This window comes from Malus sylvestris, chromosome 2, assembly GCF_916048215.2.
Source record: "Malus sylvestris chromosome 2, drMalSylv7.2, whole genome shotgun sequence".
In the NCBI taxonomy this organism is placed as follows: domain Eukaryota; kingdom Viridiplantae; phylum Streptophyta; class Magnoliopsida; order Rosales; family Rosaceae; genus Malus; species Malus sylvestris.
Window position 1 is genome coordinate 26,552,813 of NC_062261.1, and position 21,677 is coordinate 26,574,489.

The following is a 21,677-nucleotide window of genomic DNA, read 5'->3' on the forward strand; positions in this document are numbered from 1 at the left end:
AGCCTTTGCCTTCTGCTCGAATTAGAAAGTGGGTGGAGTGAGTTAGAAGGTTGCTGAGCTATCCTTCTTGTAGCACAACACGAACTAATGAATGAGTCAGCGGATATGCGATCGTTTCGGGTAACTTTACGGATTAAATTCGAAGATTTCTCAAACCAACAAGAATCCAAATCATAAAATAATGTATAATCTCTATGAAACAAAATTGAGAAGTAGGAGTCAACACTATATATAGCTTGATCATTTTGAAATTACTAAATTGCATTACTTACTCGAAATACTACTTGAGATTCCTAAATTTTCTAGAGCTAAACAGCAGAGTTTTTCAGTGTATGATAATTTTGAGTATGTATATTATACGATTTAAAGTCGCATTGATAAAAGTCAAGTCTCTGTCACTCAAATCAAATTAAAAATCAAGACCCGAGAATGAAATATGATAACATATTATTGATTGGTTATTCCGTAAACTAAGAGATTTTCAATTTTAAAAATAAGATGAAAATAATCAATCTCGACAGTTGAATATTTGCAACACCCTTCTGCGAAATTCATCAGAAATAAATTAGAATTGAACTCTTGTAGTAGATGTGAGAAGAGGTGCTTCACTAAAAACTAAGGTCCCATCCCCCACATTAAAACCAATGTCTTTTGTATTCATACATAAGACAATACAAAGAAAACAAATATACAAGTCAAAACTAGTGTAAGGTTACAACCTCCTCACTCATAGTCTCATACAACCAACCACATATATGACAGTTAAAAGTTTCTTATTGGATCAACCGGTCAAGGAGCTTTCATTTGGACCACCCAATTTTGATAAATCCACAATAAAAAAAAACAAAAAAAAACCATAACTCTCAATAATTTAGCACAAAAGATCCAATCCCAGATGGTCCACAATCATTTGGATAGTTTCCTGTGAATAGGGTGGGGAAGATTTAAGTTTTGCACATAAAAGGATAGGAAGAAGCAAAACCAACCCAAAAAGCTTTCAAAACACTCATTGCCTATCCTTAGAATCCATGGAAATTGGACCCAAAATCTCTTTTGGCCTAGCTATTTGGTTTCACAAATTTCTTGTCAATTCATTTGTTTCTTCTTTTTCGGGTGACAAATGTGAAGCAAGTACAAAGCAAGAATTCTAAAACAAGTAAGAAACAAATGCTAAGTTTCTTTTGCTGTTTTGGTTTGCCCTTTTTTGCTTTTGTACATTCAATCCCAATAAAGTATAAACAAACAATTGGCGAAGAGGAACAAAGTCAAAATGTTAAACAAGAAGAAGAGTGAAGAGCAATGCAAGAATAATCACACAAATATCAACTCATAATTTCCGACTCAGGTTAGATCAGTGTGTCTATCCCGTTGCATTTGAATTTAAATCACCATCGTTCTTAATCATAACAATTAAAATATGCATGATATTGTCGTAACAAAAAAACATTAACTCATAATCATACTTGCATCCGAGTTCGAACCATACTTTGTTGCTCAATACTATAATCACAGGTAGAACGTGTGAAATGACATAACTCACGAGTGTTGGGTTCTTTTCATTAAAAGATGCATGACAGTATGATTTAACTCTGAAGTGCACCATTTATTACCAAGAACAGTAAAAAAAAATATTACTCCACTGCAAAAATTTGTGTAAAACTCTACTCCACCATATGCTTCTAGCTTATATACACATACGAATTTACCAATTCATACCCCTGCAAGCCACCGGAACATCTCCGATATCTCTTCTCCGACGCGCTCTGTTTCCAAGCTCCAATCGCCGGCCACGGACACCTCGCTCCGACGGCTGCTTCCGGTGAAGAATCGTCCAGAGCTCCGAAATGAGATATCTCGGGACGAGAGGGTGCTGGACAGCCGATCAATGTAGTCCTTGAGCCAGCTCGACCTCCCTGAGCCGACCTCCGCGGCGAGGAACGGAGCCGGAATCGGCGGCTCCGGCTCTGTCACCGGCAAGATGACTTCGTCTTTCTCTCGCTCAGCATTGCTCAGCCTCACTTCCGACGCCTCCTCGTCCACGATGTAATCGAAGGAGCCGACGGAGTAGGAGTGCCGATTGGACGAAGCCGCAGTCGTCGTCGTCGTCGTCTGGTTGTTGTTGCGGCGGCTGACGTTTCCGATTTCGAGGCGGAAGCTGCCACCGTTTGTGGTGGCTGCGCCTTCATTGGAGGAGGCGAGCGTCATGAGCTCGGCGTCGGAAGCGGCGATCGAGGAGCGACAGAGTGGGCAAGTCTGCTGCGACTGGAGCCACGTGTCGATGCAGACGGCGTGGAAGGCGTGGAAGCAGAGCGGGAGGAGACGGAGCTCGTCGCTGGGCTCGAATTTCGACAGGCAGACGGCGCAGTCGGCGGATATGGTGGTGGAGGATCGGCGAGTGATGGAGGAGAAGGTGAAGAGAGGGAGGGTAGGCAAGGTCACCGGATTGACTCGGCGAGTGGATATGCGGCGAGAATCGGAGGATGAGATGGCGGGGGAAGGCGCTAGGCGACGGATGCATCGGCGGTTGAGGTGGCGGAGGATGAGACAGAGGCAGATTGAGGCCACGAGTGTGGCTGTGAGGATGACAATGATGATGAAGAGGCTCGGGGTTAGGGTTTTGAAGGAGGAGGAGGATTGGCGGTGAGGTAGTATTGGCAGAGGCGGCGGCGGTGCTGCTGCTGTTTCCGACATTTTAGAGAGAGAGAGAGAGAGAGAGAGAGAGAGAGAGGGTGAATAAATCCCTTGTTTGTTTTCGGTTTTTATTTCGGAAAGAGGGAAAATAGCGGGGATTGGGAGGGAGATGGCACGTGCCTAACACGTGATGTGGAGGGAATTTGATTATGGTGGAGGTGGAGGTGCTGGCTGGTGTGGAATTGAATTCTGGCACTCGAGAGTAAATGCGCGCAGGTTTTTGAAGAGAAAGATTAGACGTAGGACGAAGGTTCTGAAATTACATAATCCCCCTCTTGTTGTCCAGGAAGTTACGATTGTGCCCCCTCTGTTTAGATGAGATGAGAATGTGGGAAATTTGACTTGACAATTTGGCTTTTTATTTTGGACAAACTTGGTGATTTAATTTGGCTTTTGTATGGGCGTTCATACTACGATCTGGTAATATTTCTCTTCATTTGTAAATGAAATATCATAGATTTAAATATTATGAATGACAAATTTGATACTAAATTAGGTTACTCAAATATGTGAGTTAGCCGAACTCGAAAAAAAAAAATTAAAAAAAAGGCTTTGTGTGCGTGTTTACTTGTTGGTTTTTTCATTGGATTATTTTAACTGGGATGGTTACCCAGAATTTTGCTCAGCCATTTTTCTCAATTCATTTCTTTCTATTTTTCTAATTAAATTTGACTTGTACTAGTGATTATTATAAATTTATAATCATTAATTAATTACCATGAAGGGTTTTAGTCAAACCCATATGGAAGTTTCACTCAAGATTAAATTTTCCACATTTAAAAGGTTTTATTACACAGCATTACATTAGATTTGGAGAGGTACACCCCCTATTATGTTTAATTATCTTCAATTTTTTTTTTTTTTTTACGAACAATAGTGTTAGTGAGAAACTGTTAGTTGTTAAAAGGAGAGAAATTAGTGAGGATCGAATCAGCCTTATGGTGCATAATCATAGTAACTTATCACGACTGCGATAAAGTGCCAGCTGCAATTAATTATCTTCAATAAATGACCCTCCTTTTGGTTTGATACACACGATTAATGAGGAGAGATTAGAACGCTAGAACTCAAATACAAGATAAGAATTGTAAGCCAAGTATTATTCTTTTTAATTTTAGAAATGAAAAAAATTCTAGCTATGAGAAAAATTAGGTGAGAGCGTGGGACCCACATCCATTTGCAAAACACCTCACGCAAAAGTCAAAAACTCCGTATTTAGCTTATTAGATCTCAATTTGATTTTGTCTAGTGTAGGAGCTGCACTGATCAAGCTAACTCGGTTGGAAATCACTCTATTGAGTAACCGGTACTCTTCGTGTGCTCATGCGCCACGTGTCTTTTTTTCTTCGTGAATTTCAACAATTGCATATTTCTTTTGTTTTCCAAATAAAGTTCACCCAAAAAGAAAAAAACCGACTAAAGCCAATTACTTCCATGTACGGAACACTGTTACATGGTACTTGGAATCTCAACCATTCGATCTGAGAGGAGCTCCTATGCAAAAAGTTGGACGAGGTAGCAACAAAACGACGCCGGATACTTTTCCAACCACTGGACACGTGTACTTGTTTAGATCAGTTTTTCTGGTACTAGTTAATCATTGATAGATCTGATGGAGCATGTTCGTATTAGTACTTTAATCACGGCGCTAATGGACTAATTAAATTAGTATTTGACATTCTTTTTGGTACCTTGTTTGTTATTATTTCCAGAAATTCTTTTGGGTACTTGAAAATTAATAAGAAAATGGAAAATGGAAAACATATCATATTAATTTATTAAATACTGAGATTTGCAGAGACATGAAGTGTTGTGCTTTCTGATATAGAATGATGCAAATACCGTTCATAAAACTATGCTACTATATTGTATTAAACAGCATAACGATAGCATTACTCATTTTAATAAAAGACTTCAGGTGAGAGATTTTTCAGATGCAAAGGGAAGATCGAACAAAAGACTTTGGGTGCGAGAGATTTTTCAAAAGTAAAAGGTAAATTTTCTTAATTAACTAAGCTATAAATACTTGTATTTGGACACTTGGTCTATCAGACCGTGTACACTAAAAAGTTTTTCTCATATACCATGGTAAATATTTTTTAACCAACTATGCTACAAGAGACCTGTATTATTCTTTTTAATAATAATAGTATACATTATACACAATTGTCCTACATCTAATTAACTATAGCACTATCCATTAACCCATTGCATATTATGGAACACCTCGAATCCATCTCTCTCTCTCTCTCTCTCTCTCTCTCTCTCTGGTATGGAATTACTTGTTTCACACTCTTGGCATGCATGTTTCTGAAATATAAAATATACAATTGTTTTTGATAAAAAAAAAAAGGGTATATAATTGTCTTCCCGATGAAATAGCATTATTCTTTGGAAAAGGAGGTGTTGGTAAACGGGGCGGGTCGGGTCCATACACTTAGAAAAATGGGGTCTTAGACCGATCCGTTTCTAATTATAATGAACAATCGAGATTGAATGATAACCTATCATCCAATCTTAACTTTTAATTAGTACCCTAGTCACAGGTTCCAGAATCAGTCTCACACTCACTCTGCCTCTCCACCATCCGTCGACTCCCTCGACTCCAACTTCTCCTCCTCAACGACAGTGCTCTCCAAACCAACCAACCTATCATCCAATACCGCCGTCGCAACCAACACAACGGCACCACTCATCAGCCATCCTCCTCGACGACATCCCAAAGAACCCAGGTTCCAGAACCACGAGTCCACGACGGCTCGATTGTCTCCTCTTCGACATAAATAAACAAAATTCTGTTTTTATTTAAATTTTTTAGATTAACGAGGGCACATTGATTGATAAAAGATGGTTCTAGTAAAATTTCGAAATTTCGGGTCGCATGAAATGAGCAACGGATGATGCAATGAATTAAAGCTATACACCATCTATCACTCGTCACACGGAGAAAATAAAACCAAGATAAGAACAGCATGGGGGATTAATATATCATTTTCTTTAATTAATCAGTCAATGATAAGAATATTAATTAAATAAAGTGGTAAATTAATCATGAAATTGCATAGAAATTTACACTAAAATTCCATGTAATGTAATGGCTGATATAGCATGGATAGATTAGGTGTTTGATTATTTGGTTACGTGGAGTGCACATCCAAATCTTTGGTTACTTGTAAGTTAAAGTAATAATATATAAGAATTGACGACCGTAATTAAGCAAAGTCAAGCTCTGATTTGTTGTCGTTTTTGGCCTCCAGGCTGATGCGTCTGCGTGCGACAGCAAATATGGCTCGACTGACCTTGACTAAAACAACCAACGGCACTACAAATCCCCAGAGTGACGACAAAACAAAACTGGATAATGTTTTTACCAAAGGTTCGGAACCACGTCCCGAGTGTGGACACTTGTACCTTTCATTCCTGTTCTTTTCGCATCCCGTCACTGGGACTCAAATTCCTACCAAATATGTGTATTTTCCAAGGTGGGAAGTTACTCGGCTTGTTTTAGCTTTTTTTTGTTTTCTGAATTGTTAAATACATTCCAAAAAGTTTAATTCGCATTTTAAATTTTTATACGCAATATATTAAAAGATTTATTTTTAGCTACGCGTCTTGCAATTCAGTTTTAATTTCATTTTATTCTCTATAACTTTAAAATCGTTATTTTACTTTTTGAAACTCAACATTTGCTCAACTTTGCCTCTTAGAACTCGATTTTAGTTTCATTTTGCCCTCTGAAACTTGAAAGGCATATCTTTAAAACTTAAAATTTGCTCAACATTGCCTTAAATTTGTTAATTTCTTATGTAGATTTGATTTGAGTGCGCCAAGCTAATCAATTTATTTTTTATTTTTTCATCTCTTCAATTTCTTTTAACGTAATATTATCTGATTGTTGATTGTGAATGCATAATGGAGATTCGTAATCAAATTTATTCCACATGTGGCATAGTCTTATTGAGTGTTGGTCCCACGTATGTTTCAGGAGGCGACATATAAGTTTTAGAGAGAAGAGAGAGTCCACAAGTCAAAGTGGAATGAATTTTGAGTTTTAGGGAGTTAAGTGGTGGTTTTTTACAGGGGATAAAGTAAGTCAACATAGAGTTCATGAGGCGTAGCTAAAAATAATCCTACTTAGAAATAAAAATACACTAAAGAGGAGGGCAAATTGACCTTTTTGAAGTGCCAATGACATTTTTTTTTTGTTTAAATAAAGAGGTAGCGATTTTAATATAATATTAACAATTGTTACATATATAAAAGAGCACATTTGAGATAACAACATGTTGGGAGAATTTTAGGTCAAAGTGGACTTGGGCTTTGTGAATGTCCTCTGGCCTTCCTTGGTTTGCTTTCCTACCAAATCCTGGAATATCTCGAAAGAAGTAGCACGTCTTAGGAAATACCCGGTTGAATAAATGACTCAAAGACAACATGATTAAGCAAATAATGGCTTGCTCAAGTGAGGCATGGTGTGGAAGCTAGAAGTTTGTTAGTTTACCATGAGAAAAAGAGTTTGCATGGTTGTGTGATATTCTAGGTTGGGTAATCTGGGCTTCGTAGGATGACAACAGGGCTTCTAAAAGTTGGGATGCTCAGAAGAAGGTTCTAAAAAACACAAGGGTTGCAGGGGTGAATCCTCCAAAGGTTTAAGGCTGTTTGCAGTTAGGGAGTCATCTTCCTAGCTTGGTGCAGCACAATCCTTCAGCCTCTCCTAATATTGTATCTCATCTCCTTCTGGGTTCCATTGTCTATCCTCCCTCTTGGATCACCTTTCTAAGGTTTTTGACCTCCCCTTTGTAGGTGAATGGTTCCTTTCTAGGCTTCCTAAGGAATCTTTAGTTGTGGCTAAATTCTCCTCATTCTTTCTCCTGGCGTAGCTGCAACCTTCTTTTTTGGTGTAAGACAGCTGAGTATTGTTGCACTCATGAAGATTGCGCTACACCTCATTCCTAAGGCGTTGCTTTCCCTAGTCAGCTTCCACAGGCGTTACTTCTAGTAACACGTTTCCTGACTTTCATGCTTGTTTTTCTGCGTGAGTTAAGAAGGGAAAGTAAGCCTTTGTCTTCATTAAATGCATGTTTGGTGGGATTATCACGTGAACTTAAGGCCTGGGACTTGGTTCCTTCATAACTAGATTGGTTAGCTTGCTCGGGAAATAAGGAAATTGGGTTTGTTCTCTCTTAAGCTTACTTACGTAGACTTCAAAGATTATGGGCTTGGATTTTTGGGCTCTAAGTAGCCAAAGGTCTTCCATAATCTTGACTTCGCACAGGCCCAAATAAACTTCTGTAACCATCAACACCACAATTCACTTGGCAAGCCCTGGCCATGCGGCTTGGGCTTACTTTAGCGTGAATAGTGGTTAGCATGACAAAACTCAACGCGATGAATATGCATGGATTCGCATGAGCGTGGCGTGATTTATACAAATGTCTGGTTTAATACCGTAGCTTGGTATGATTGTGAAAATTTTTCTTTCTAAATTTCGTACCTTTGCATGTGTTTGGACTTGGCTTGGAACTTGTATGACAATTAGGCTTCGGGACTTGATTGGGCTTACATGTGACATTTTTAGGCCTCAACACAACCAAAAGGTCCTCAACCCAAAGAAACTTTAATAAAACATAAATGACCAACTTGGTCAAACTAATTGCCACTGGACTGGTGGATTTAAGGGTGAGACATGCTTGAGAATAAGCAAATATATGCATCCAAGTCTTGAAATCAACCACACTCAAACTTGCGGGTCTAAGATGGCACTCAAAGCCTAAGAAACTTCATTCTCTTAATGAAAAGGTCAAGCACTTTGTGAATTAGCATATGAAAACTTATACGCACAAAACCTTGAATATAACGAACATGAGGACACTCATTAACATTGTGGAACCCCAACTCTAAAGAGGAACTAACAACGAACCAACTAGTGTCCAAACCAACATGAATTTGGTGTGCAACAACATCAACGAAGATACCGATTCCAACAAAGTAGACCCAAGAGGACTCAATAACAACCAACACAAAATTAAATATTCACGAATAACCTCACCATGAAGACACTTATCGATGAAAATACTAAGACGAAAAGTAGATATGCAATAATCCATGAGAAGATAAAGGAGGAATGCTAGAAATTGGTGCGAGGGGTTGCCATCGGTCCTAAGCTAGAGTAAGGGCTGACGGTTATTGAATTTGTAGATTTAGGGTTTGGTAAGAGGAAGGGGGGAGAGAGAGAGAGAGAGAGAGAGAGGCTTGTTGGGTTTGCACTGGCTTTTTGTAGCTGTGTTTGGAAAAAATCCTAAGAGTCTGTTTGGTACTCTATTTTAGTTCAATTTTTTTTATAACTCAAATACTGTTTTCAATTCCTAACTCAAATATTTGTTTGGTAAGTCTATTTTACAAAACCTGGACTAAAAAATAACTCAAAAAAAAAACCTAAAATTTGAGATTACTAGCGAATATCATCCAAAGCCCCGACCCCGCTAACATCAAGGCCTACGTTCAAGCTTAATTTGCTCTATGTCTATGAAAAAAATTTGAAAATTAGCAACTCACCGTCATATGTGAAGAATATTGAGTGATGTGTACCTAGGAGGGTTTATTGTATGAAATGATCTTGTTATGACAAGTGTCACAATCCTAGAAGGGTAGTTAGTTAGATGGTTAGCTTAGTCATTAAGCAAACTAGTAAGTATAAATAGTGAGGGGGAGCAGGATTGTAGTATCTTTTGACAGCTAATCAAATATATACTTTCTCTCTATCTTCCTCACAATCCTAGAAGGGTAGTTAGTTAGATGGTTAGCTTAGTCATTAAGCAAACTAGTAAGTATAAATAGTGAGGGGGAGCAGGATTGTAGTATCTTTCGACAGATAATCAAATATATACTTTCTCTCTATCTTCCTCTCTCTCTCTCTCTCTCTTAAATCTCTCTGTAAGCTTTTCTTCTTAGTTTCGAAGCATCCATGGCTGTACTTTCTCAGAGTTGTTATGAAACAAAACCCACTTGAAAACAACAAGATTCATAGTATGACGTGAAATTCAGAGTTACATATCAAGTATCCAAGATCTTGGGTCTTGGTGGTAATGGCGACGCAACTCTTTGAGGTTGGGATGGTTGTTCTGTTTGTGTTGGTAACAAACTAAGTTTTCAACGTTTTAAGATTTAAAATAGTTTCCAGGTTATATGATAAACAAGTTTTTGGGTTGTAATAAAAATTATTATTAAGAGAAGTCCATCCAAGTTGTTTTTAAGAATTATTAAAAAAAAAAATTAGTTGAATATCAAACAGGCCCTTATATTATAGATGTTATTGATATACTCCTGAATTATGAAAGAAAATTTTAGTTTATAAATAAACCTCAATTTAAATACTAAATGGGAAATGGAATATCAAGATATATGTGTGTGTGTGTGTATATATATATATATATATTTTTTTTTTTTTTCCTACCGAGGCTTGAGGTATCCCACATTGCGAAGGGTGATATTAATTTTTAGTGGGGTCTGAAAAGGCTAAAGACATTTCAACACACCTCTAACCACATTCAAATGATACATGTCATCCAAATGCTCTCAACCAAGGAATCACCTGTATTCTTACCAGCTTCGTGCCTTGAATCCAAAACTAAGGAGCAACCTGACTTGAAAATCTACTACATTTCCATTGGACTGGACCACTTGATGTGGTTACATTAGTTTTTAGTCTTTACTATTTTTATTACTTGTAACCTCCAAATAGAATCCGATGCGTGGCGATTGAAATTTAATTGAAGCACTATTGATGGCCAAATATGCATGTGTGTCCTAGGTGAGTGATTTAGGTCCACTATATATTGGACCGTTAGATCATATATGGCCAGACTTTGGTTGTGCCTAAGATTGTATTATTAAAGCTCTTGGTGGTTGATATCATCATAAATATGATATACTCTATGACCTGAGATTTAGTTAAGTTTGTGTACTCGTAGCCCTGAGGTGGTAGATAAGATGTTTAATGTACATTAATTAGCTCATTTTTCTAATTGGTGATTGATTTCATCATAAATATGATCACATTTTCTATATATCTTGGACTAAAAAATTGAATGATGAAGAGACATAAATAAATAGTGTAAGAAGGAAGATTAATAAAACGGCTCAAATTAGGATAAGTATTTGTAAAATACGAGTATATTGTAACTGTGACGTCTGATACTAATGAGAGTATTTTTGTCACTATTATAACTATGGTGTATGCTTATTGTTCACCTTATCAATTGATACATCTCATTCACCTAACTCTAGTTAAATTTCACTTAGTTTTTTAATTTAAAAAAAAATTAACCAAAATTAGGTGAAAGGATACGTGTAAATTAATTAGAAGTATGGTGAGCATACACCATGGTTTTTGATAGTGAGCAAAAATGCTCCCTATACTAATAGTGCAACAACATATATAAGGTTTTTTTTTTTTTTGCACATGACGATGTACTGTTGACACCGAATGACTTATTAATTGTGTACCCATATCATATAAATTCTTTTCAAAATAAAATAACTTTTTAAGTGGTTGGTTCTTGAAGGTTTGTTATATTTGTCGGCGATATATGACCAACCAATTTAGAGTGTTCTTGAATGGAATTTGAACTGCCCTTTCAAATCTATTATTTATCTACTTTTTATGCCGCTGAAATTAATTATACGCATTATGTATAACCTTTTTTTTTCTTTCCAAATTATGTATAACCTAATTTTCTTGATCAGTGAAAACAACTATCCCCAATCTGTTTCTCATCAGTTAAAATATATTTAAAAGAAAATTACCATCAAACGAACAGCTAGTTGATAACTAATAGACTTGGGGATGGGTTTGGCCTATAATAAGCAAATAATAATATGGTTCAAATTTTCTTTTAGCGATAATTGACATAAAACATCTCACTTACACAAGTGAAAAGAAATATCAGTAGACCGTAGTACTAAGTGATTATGCACAACCAGATTTGAATTTAACAATATATTTACACTGAAGGGGTGAGCAAATTTAGAATAAGTCATGCAATGAATCTGCTATCAATTGTCATAGTAATGTGGTACCGAATTCGTCACGTACTGGTTCGATAGAAAAGAAAAGGGGAGTCTATAATCTTATGTGTCGTTGTCTTTTTGGGTCCTCGGGGGGATCCTGATTCATGAACTTTCTCTATGTTGGCTTGAATTCAGAGTCATCATCCTTGTCATACATTTGCTACCATGCATATATGTTGTCATTTACAACTTTAGTGACATTCACACACACACACACACACATGCATATATAAGAGACACACACACACACACATGCACACATGCATATATAAGAGACATTTAAGGAAAGGGATTCCCATTTATTTTTTAATGGAGATTAGTTGTGGGGTTCCTACCATATCGAACTTTAACGATTTGAACCGTCTATGTTTCAAGTTCGATCTCATAGATTATCCTTGTAAAATATTAGCCAAATTGAAAGTATTGGAGACATCTAATTGAATTCAAAGAAATTGATGAACATTTTGTTCCATAACAAACAATGAAATTCATCGTGATAATTAAATAGGCAATGGTTTCAGATTAAATTGAATTTTTGCAAGGGTGGTCTATGAATCGAGACTTACAAAATAGACAATTTAGGTCATTGAAATTTAACGTGGAGTGAGCTCTACAACTAATTCATATTTTCACGAAAATTTTAAAATTTTACAATAGTCTACAGTAGGGAAAATGAGGAAGAATTTGAACAGAAGACGTACTGAGTTGAAGAAGAATGCCAATACAAGAAGAGTTTGAGTACCTATGAAATGATTGTCGGGTGCTCCTTAATGTCAAATTTCAGTTTAAACTGAGTAGTGAGTACCCACCGGAATAATAAGAGGCCCAAATTACAACCTGAGCTGAAGTCTTGTTAAGACTTTAGATGTCAGGCCCATACTCAACTTTGAACAATGCCACTCTTTTTCTGTCCAGGAAACATAATCTTGATTAAAATGAACAATACGTGGGTGAAACTAGTACTACGTTTGAGTGATATTTCTTATGTCTGACCCATTGTATAGGGTAGCTTTATCTCTCACTTTGTATCGTACAAAGGAGACGATATCAGTTTTGCAAGGTCACAATACACAGATAAAATGTGACTGTTCAATCACCAGGACAACCTATTTAGAGAGTGCCAATGTTTTGTACCAAGAAAATTCTTGAAGGAAGAACCTAACGAGAATCAAGGGAGATAAAAGCAAAGAAATAAATTGGAATCCAAAGTTTTTGGTCTGTCTGTCTGCGTATCATGCTCTTCTCAAGTCAATCAGTAACAAAATTTTCGAGCATTCCCTAGTGAAATATCTCAGAGTGGTAACGAATCATAAATTGACATTCAACTGTTGCGAAAGATAAACAGCACATAGAAAAGCGATGATCGTAACATTTCTCAACAGCGAGGAACCATTCCCTTGACCTGCACTGCATGGTAAGCTGCTTCCACTGTAGCAACCTTTCTTTTGATGGATCCCTTCACCGCGATTTTCCAGTACAAACGTGGAGTTTGTCTTCCCACTGCTGAAGAGAACACTCCAGAAGAATGGCCCTTTGTGAACCCGAACCATTCCTACTCCCACCTCGGTATGTGATTTATTTCTCAGAATTGATAAGGCCTTGTTGTCTCGAACAAGAACATGTGCAAAAGCTAGTGAGGGCTCAAGATACTTGGATTGGCAACCCACAATATGGGCAGTTATGGTGCCGAAAGTGGGTAGTTCCACACCACAATTCGGGGCAAAAACTTGGGTGAAGTCCTCTTCAGATGGTTTACAGTTCACGGTGTTGTTGCTAGTGCAGTTTCCCTTGCACAACTCAGCATATTGCAGGGCAATGCACCCGAGTCCAGGACTGTCATTAAGTTTTGGAAGTTTATGAGCTGTTCGATTGTTGTTGATTATCTCAACAAGGTCATTTGCAGGGTTTCCTGAGGGGACAAACCGCACACAATGTCATAAAATGCACAATCACTATCTTCAAAACACGATATACTCTTAACAAACAAGTACTCCAAAATGATGACCACGTTTATAAGTTATCCAATTACATTGATTTGATAGTTCAGGAATCATATGCCGGATGGGACAAAGCCACCAACTATGCCACTCTTTCCAACTCTCACCAAGAAGTCGTACAAGTTAATACATTCCGTTCAACTTCAAACTTCAGATTGTAAAGGCAAAGGGCAACGTGATGCTATGGTTCCCAGTGTAAGAAGCAAGGTATGAAACATCACAATAACCAACTGGTGTTCATTAAACGTAGAGGCCGGAATATTATGTTAATAAATGTGGAAAGGAAATCACTAAGAGTACCCTGATGAACAACGCTAAGACTGAGGCAGATGAATTGGTTTTGACATTGCGGGTTTTGGATGGATTAATGTTTATGCAAATACTCATCGAGGCAAGCTCCTTAAAAATTCAACTATAATTAGCCCTGCATCGATGGCCAAAGTGCACCAAACACTCTAATAATTACTATAATGTTACAATTCAACCGCTTTACTTTCCTGACGTGGGATTCACACTCTCAACACGCCCCCTCGCGTGCAGTTACTCACGCCAAATACGCTGACAATACTTCTCAGACACAATAGTAAAAGTACTGATTAAAAATGTGTTCATCTCTACGACCACCGTTTGAGGTAACTAGTCAACCCTAGCTAGGAAATTTCAGCACAGTTCCTACTTCCTAGCTGTAAAACGTAAAAGCTCAAACGAATTATAATTTTAGAGGAAAGATAAAAAAGAATCTGCAAGCTGAGATTATATAGTAATAGTACCGTGGATTTTGGAGCAAACAAGAGATGCTAGTAGTAGATGACTGAAGATTATGAGGCACCCCCAGCAACAAAGCTGCTTCTTCACCATAATCTCACTTGTGAGAAAAATTTGGGTTTTGCTCTACCAAGAAATAAACTAGGAAAAAGAAGAGAGAGAGAAAGGAAAGTAGGGAATAATATGAAAAGGATATTGATTATTTTTTCATGAAAAATACGGGAGAGATGTGTTTGGTTGGTGGGAAAATGCGAGTGAGAAAGCAGAGAGATTTTCCAGGAGGAGGATAGGGAAAAAAGTGTGGGGGAGGAAAGTGTTTGAATACTGATGAAGAGTTGCAGAGTTCACGGACAAAAAGATGGGTGGTGGTGGACCCTTGTAGCCGTTGTAGGTTCTGTGGGTGGATTTCTTTTGGTTTAGAAAATGCAGAGGATTTGAAAAGATTGGATGTGGGCAAGTCACATTTTACCACATAAGTTGAGTGCTTGTATGATGATGTGAACTCGAACTCTGTTGGTAATTAATCTAATATCTAATTTAACAAAATATATCGTTTGAAAAAAGAAAAATTGGAATTGGGTGATGGATTAACGAAGGGGACAATGATTGTCTGCCCTCCTTGTTCTCGTGCCCTCCTTGTTCTCGTGCCCTCCTATGCCTTCCTGTTTGTGTGGTCACGGTTAAGCCACGTCAACATTTTATAGTACTATTCATTTTTGTCTTATTATCTCTATAAAAAAAATGATATAAATTGTTGACGTGGCTTAACCGTGACCACACAAAACATGAGGGCACAGAAACAAGGAGGGCAGACAATCCTTGTCCTAACGAAGGGGAGAGAAGGTTTTTGGGCCAATTGTTGCAACACCAAACCATTTGTTAGAAATACGAGAGTCAATGATCGCGTCATCATGTAACCCAATTAGGTGACCACTCGGGTTCGGTCCGACATTATTTTGACCTAACTCGGTGACCGTCGGGTTCATCTAGGTGTCATTTAGACAAACGTGATGGCTGCCAAGCCCAAATCGTTGATGTTGAACTCCCAACATGAAGATTCTCAAATCAATTTGGCAACTGTCGAACATGTTAGTATAACCTCTGAAATTGGATAACAACTTAGATGGACCGATATTAAGCCAAAGTAACATCTCAGTACAACAAGACAATGTCATGTGTTAATCTAATTCCATATAACATTTGTTCTTAAACGGATGTCACTGTAACAATGTACCCAAATTATCTAAGTCCTATCTCTCGAAAGTGACTTCGTGATTGTCAGGTCGGGTCATCGGGTCGGACCACTTTTTGCATTGCGGAACAAAGTTTGATATGCTTCTATAGCCCACAAAAAAGTTAACTAGCCCAGCCCAAGAAAGCATAAACGGGCTTTAAACAGACCGAGAATTCTGCCGGTTCAGTGACTCTCTCCTTATCTCACACCACCAGGCACCAAGATTTAAGATATCTCCGCCACTTCTCCAACCCCAGCATTTCTTCATTGTCTGTGCAGCTCCTCGAAAACCCCTTTACCTTTGTTAGAGCTCTGCCATGGCTTCCACTTTCGTCACACTACCAACCCCTTTTCTGTACACACCCAACACTGCTTCTCTGTCCAACAGCCAGAAGCTACTCCCAGGTGTGTTGAATTTACCTCATTTCCAAACCCTTTTCTTAGTTTCTCGTATCTCTGTTAAATTTCTCTACTTTTTAAATTTTATTTATTTATGAAATGTTGTTAATTTTGATGAATTGTGAAATGGGTTTCGCTCTCAGGTCTGCGAAGGAAGTGTTTGAGAGTCAACGCAATTGCCACGAAATGGGAACCCACCAAGGTTTGTTGGGGTTCTGCACATTTTAATGTTTGATGTCTTCTTTTATTTTGGCGACGAATTGCATTATCGGAGTTTTTGATTTTTGTGGTGGTGATTTGTGGGTGGCAGGTGGTTCCACAAGCTGATAGAGTGCTTATTCGTCTCGAGGAGCTCCCTCAGGTATGCTGGTTTTTGGTCTTACCATTGTGTTTGGAAGTCTGGAGTGGCAACTTTATGCAATTATCTTTTATTAGTCAGATTCCGAAACATCTGTGTCAATGGCTATTTAGTTGAGTATTTGAGCTTTTTGAAGATCCGTGACATTATCAAATGGCTTAATTTACTGCTACCAATTGCATTCCTATGACAGTTGTGAAGACCCGTAATATTGTCAAATGGCTTAATCATTTCCTTTTAAATATAAATATGTATGTTTTTGTTGGTTCATTTCATGTTTATGTGGTGGAGATCACCCTAAAAAAAACTAAGAAAATGATTATATTTGTATATCATCTCTACAGTGTCCTCCCACTTATCATATCATTGTGATATTATACCATGATGCATTCAATAACACATTATGTTAAATAGTGTAGATATAATCGATCCTATGTTATCATGGTTGTTGTATGTTATCCTTGTGTATGTACTATGTAGAAATTTTCTATGAAGTTAAGCTATTGTATGAGGGCCTGTGAAATGGGAAGAGTGTCATTGGAGGAAACTTGACGGTGGAATGGTACCTGGTCATAGGGTTTTATATAATTCATTGGGGATACAGTGCGATAGCAGTAGAATTTTGAATGATTTTTCATGGCTTGAAGACATATTTATGGTATAATTCTTCTTTGCGGTCTCGTAGGTCTTCTTTCTAACTTTAATGAACAGATTTTCAGTTAAGCAATAGCTTTTTATGGGACAGTATCACCTAACTAGGTCCCCTGTCTTAATTTTATATTCTGGCAGGATATGTCTCGGATTGTATTAGGTTGATTCATACTAATGACACTTGAGCTGAGTGTATTCTTTTTTACGTGTGATGTTCAAATTCAAGTAGTTTGATAATAGGTGTCAAACTTGACCGAGGATCTTGAGATCGACCAGGAGTAAACCTTCAGTAGGGTTGCAAAGTGCAAACTATACTAACAATCTTGAACTCGATCAGGTTTAAAAGCCAAGTTCGCATTAGAGGCATTGTAATTAGATATAACCTTTGGAGTTTAAGGGTTGGTTGTAGGGTTTAGGTATAGTCTTCTATATCCAAGTTCGCATGAGATGCTTTCAAAATGAAAATGGTTTGTATTTTTGGTTAGCATTTAATATGTTTGTCTCATAGAATACCTCAAAACAGATTTCATGAACAGATTTCATGTTAATTGCTGGCATTTAGTTGCTTTGAAAGCAGGTGGTTTTAAAACGGACTTAATTGTTTACTTTTCCTTTGTAGTTATTATATCAAATGGAAAAATATATTTGTAGTTGTGTACATACCTTGTCTACTAGAGGACACTAGCTTACGATAAATTGCCCTATGCCGCAGAAATCAGCTGGAGGAGTTTTGCTGCCCAAGTCAGCTGTTAAATTTGAACGCTATCTTATGGGAGAAGTATGCCTACACTTTCTTTTTTGCATGGTTCTTGTTCTTTATTTTGAAATAAGTAGTTGAATCTCAGGATAATTTAACAAGCATTGTTATTCTCAGATTCTTTCTGTTGGTGCTGACGTTGGGGAAGTGAAGGCTGGAAAGAAGGTGAGTAATTATAAGGTTCCCAAATAATGATAACAATTTTCTGTTGGTTCTGACCAACTGAAGTTTTCTGTTGTTTAGAAGTACTGAGTTAGGTGCTTAACATGTCATCATAACGGAAATGCTTATTCATTTTGCAGGTTCTTTTTTCAGACATAAATGCATATGAGGTAAATAGAGTAAGTTCATGTTGAGTTATTCCACTTATCTTTTGGTTTTCCTGTGACTTTATTCCATGACAATGACGACACTGTTAACCTAATCCCGGCCGTCTAGCATTATTAGTGGTTTTCAATTTCCCGCTCCCCCTCCACACCTATGTTGCCGGGCCACCTTTCTTCCATTAGTTTTCTAGGTAAAGCTCAAGTGTCTTTAGTTTCTAGTTCTTTACATGCACAATTTTAGTGTTGAGCACAGCTGACAGAAAATTGCCACACCTTGCTGTGTAAGCCAATAACTGCCGACTGTAAAATATGGAACGGAGTAGAGACGTAATATATTCGTTGTAAACTGAAGTCTGTTGTGGAAATGTTCTGCTGTGATCCATGTAATGGCTGCATATTGATGCTTACACAACGAATTGACATTGTCTTCAAAATTTTGTTTCAGGTGGATTTGGGAGTAGATGGGAGGCATTGCTTCTGCAAAGAGAGTGAATTATTGGCCGTAGTCGAATAAAGTTTCAGCTCCGAATAGGTACAATGGTTTACATGATTGTTTCATGAGACTTTTCGTTGTCAGGATGTTTTTCCTTGTAGTGTCTCTCAATTCCCAAAACTATATATTCAACTCAAATTTGTAGACAACACTTTTTTGCATTAATTTATGTCATTTGATACTCTTCAATTTATTCGCTCCGATGACCGAAAATTGATAGGAGTGTGCTAAAGGTAAAAAGAGGTGTGTGGATAGCACTATCCGTATTTAACCTCCTTTGTGAAATGCAAGCTATGATAATCCGAACATAATGATGCAAAAATGACGTAGAGGGCATGTCGTAAAGATGGAGGCCGTATCGTAAGGATGGTGGGGAAGGAACGATTTGTGTACATTGGTTATTGTTTGTTTATAAAAGTAAGCTCCCGATTTTTCTGATGAATTTTCATCTAACTTTTAATTTACCTCCTAAACTTTTTAAATTGAAAAATCAAGGACTTAAAAACTATTTTTTTTAGCTGATTTCCCCCCTATTGGTAGTTCTTTTTATAGATTTCATCTAAATTAACGATAACTCTATGTGCACACCATGCTACTCTCTTTTGAGAACAAAAAGGTCACTTCGTTAGACCTTTGTATACAAAATTTATAGAATCACATAGATACAGGTCAACATTCAAAAAATTTAGGGTTTTTCAATTATTTTAAAGAATGAAACGATCAAATAGCTCTCACATGTTGTGCACGTATTTTCATTTAACAGAAATTTAGATGCAATGAATGAAAAACTAATGGTAGGAGAAAATTAGCCAAAAAAATTAGTTGAAGTCCTTGATTTTTCAATTTAAAAGTTTACGTGGTAAATTGAAAGTTAGGTGAAAGTTCAAAAGGAGATCGGCAATTTACTCTCGTTTATAAACACATTTGCACAAATTCCGTTACATAAAAAACCATGAAGGAAAAGGTCGTAACTTAGCTGAAGCAGATTGTTTCATGGGGTCAATCTACATATCTTCCCCTTGGTTTTGTCTTAAGAGAGTAAGTGACCAGCCAGCTCCCAAGAAGGTTTGAGAGTCTACGTTGGAGAACGAATGGCCCTAATGTGGGGTTGCAATGATCTTGGCGTGTCAAAGGTTTTAGAGAGACGTATAGCATATAATTTTCTAACTTAGGAAGTTGGGAGGGACTAGATACAGAGTCATGCTCGACAAATGCAAAGCATACCCATCTCAATTGAATTTTCCACCCACCAACAAATAATTAAAAGTTGGGAAGTTGAATGTTCCTCGGATCGTTTTTACTCACCACAAGAAAATATGTTGTACGTTCACTATATACTTAATTATTTAATACGTGTTCTTTTACGTGACTCTGGTTTACTTTCACATTAAATATTAGTTTTTTAATTTAAAAAAAAAATTAACCAAAGTTACGTGAAACGACACGTGATAGATAATTAGGTTTTGGGTGAGCATACATTATAGTTTATGATGATAAGCAAAAATGATCTCATATTCCTCCTCCTTTTCGCATCGTACGAAGTCAGTGCATTTTCCAAACTAATTCATTTTCAAAGAAAGTATAAGAGGGATTAACTGTTTTTTTTTTCTTCCATTCTAAATTCACATCAGCTTATATAACAAATAGAGAAGTTGGCTAAAATTAAGGATCATAAATCATATCCCAATTTCTTAATTGGTTGAATTAAAGATCAATAACATATTGTTTGTATTGTGATGACATAAATATCAACAGTATCACCAGCAAATATCAGCAATAGAGGTTTGAAAATGGCGTGATTGGATTATTAATTCCCGTGGTGATAGGGTAGTTGGAAGAGTAGTCATTGTGGTAAAAAAAATTAAGATTTAAGCCCTTGTGATGAAGTCTGTTTAGATTTATGGCCAAAATTGAAAATTTTGTCAACTCTTCCTTAATTATTAGCACGTGAGCCACACATATTAGGCTAAAATGGAACTCTAAGTTAATTGTGAGCACGTGATGCTTAAATGTGAGACTAACTTTATATTTTTAGTCTCATATGTTAGTCTCATGTGCTAATAATTAACGAAGAGTTGACGACATTTTCAATTTTGAGCTTAAATCCTAAAAGATTTCACCACCAAGGTTTAAATTCTAATTTTTTACCACATGGGTTATTTTCCAATTACCCTATCATCACGGAACTAGTAATCAATTAAGCCTTTGAAATATGATATTTTCGACTAACTTCTCTAACATATATTCTACTTACGAATAAAAAGTAATTATGACCATACGATATGATCAAAGTAGTGAATGTACCACTTGGAAGTTAAAATGAATGTGTACTACATTTGAATTTTTTTTTATCAGAACGAAATTCTAATTAATCTATCTAAACTATGGAGGATCGAAATTCAAACTTGAGGCCAATTAGTTATTTCAAAGACTAATAAAAACCAAAGTTAATTAAAAAGAAGCAAAAACCCCCATATCAGCCTTAATTTATTTTTTTCATTATTTCCAACGAAGAAGTACAATATGAAAACAAAACTAATTTTTGATCCCAAAAGTCCTTATTCATTTGTGCATGCATTTGTAGAACTTTGAATAAACCAGCTCGTACTCAAAGTTATGTATTCTCCATGCCTGCTGCTGCTTATAAATTGCGCTCTCCCCTCATATCTCTAGCCACCAAATTAAGTTCGCACAAACTGATACCATGAAGCTTTACAGGCATTGGCGGAGCCAGAATTCTGAATGAGGAGGGGCCTTTCACAAATATGTATATGTGTGTGTGTGTGTGTGTGTGTGTGTGTGTGTGTGTGTGTGTATATGAGTGTGTGTAAAAAGTTGTATATTACTGTTAGGTGAGAGAATCGAACCAAAAGTGGGGTTGCTTTTTCCATTTAAAATTGCACATCTCTTTTAAAACTCCCCCGCCAAACTTATCGT

The 21,677-nt window shown here is 37.1% G+C and overlaps 3 protein-coding genes across 5 annotated transcripts; 1 reads left to right on the forward strand and 2 right to left on the reverse strand.

Moving 5' to 3' along the window:
* Positions 1 to 1,474: 1,474 nt before the first annotated feature.
* On the reverse strand, positions 1,475 to 2,969 carry LOC126584695 (E3 ubiquitin-protein ligase ATL4). Its single transcript, XM_050249031.1, has one exon. It carries the CDS (start codon positions 2,689 to 2,691, stop codon positions 1,711 to 1,713), a length of 981 nt encoding a protein of 326 aa, XP_050104988.1. The 5' UTR covers positions 2,692 to 2,969; the 3' UTR covers positions 1,475 to 1,710.
* A 9,969-nt stretch (positions 2,970 to 12,938) lies between these two features.
* On the reverse strand, positions 12,939 to 14,933 carry LOC126585815 (uncharacterized). The gene is made up of 2 exons (XM_050250365.1): positions 14,528 to 14,933; positions 12,939 to 13,669 (listed from the first exon to the last, which is right to left on the reverse strand). Exons 1-2 carry the CDS (start codon positions 14,613 to 14,615, stop codon positions 13,068 to 13,070), a joined length of 690 nt encoding a protein of 229 aa, XP_050106322.1. The 5' UTR covers positions 14,616 to 14,933; the 3' UTR covers positions 12,939 to 13,067.
* A 1,007-nt stretch (positions 14,934 to 15,940) lies between these two features.
* On the forward strand, positions 15,941 to 18,933 carry LOC126585745 (10 kDa chaperonin 1, chloroplastic-like). 3 transcript variants are annotated; one of them, XM_050250249.1, is made up of 7 exons: positions 15,941 to 16,161; positions 16,299 to 16,357; positions 16,466 to 16,516; positions 17,877 to 17,942; positions 18,039 to 18,086; positions 18,224 to 18,262; positions 18,693 to 18,933. In XM_050250249.1, the coding sequence occupies exons 1-7, from the start codon at positions 16,074 to 16,076 to the stop codon at positions 18,759 to 18,761; spliced, it is 420 nt and encodes a 139-aa protein (XP_050106206.1). In that variant the 5' UTR covers positions 15,941 to 16,073; the 3' UTR covers positions 18,762 to 18,933. The 3 variants fall into 3 exon arrangements, with proteins under 3 accessions (XP_050106206.1, XP_050106210.1, XP_050106214.1); XM_050250253.1 differs by having other exon boundaries at positions 18,224 to 18,253; XM_050250257.1 differs by having other exon boundaries at positions 18,224 to 18,253; positions 18,360 to 18,731.
* The last annotated feature ends 2,744 nt before the right edge of the window (positions 18,934 to 21,677 follow it).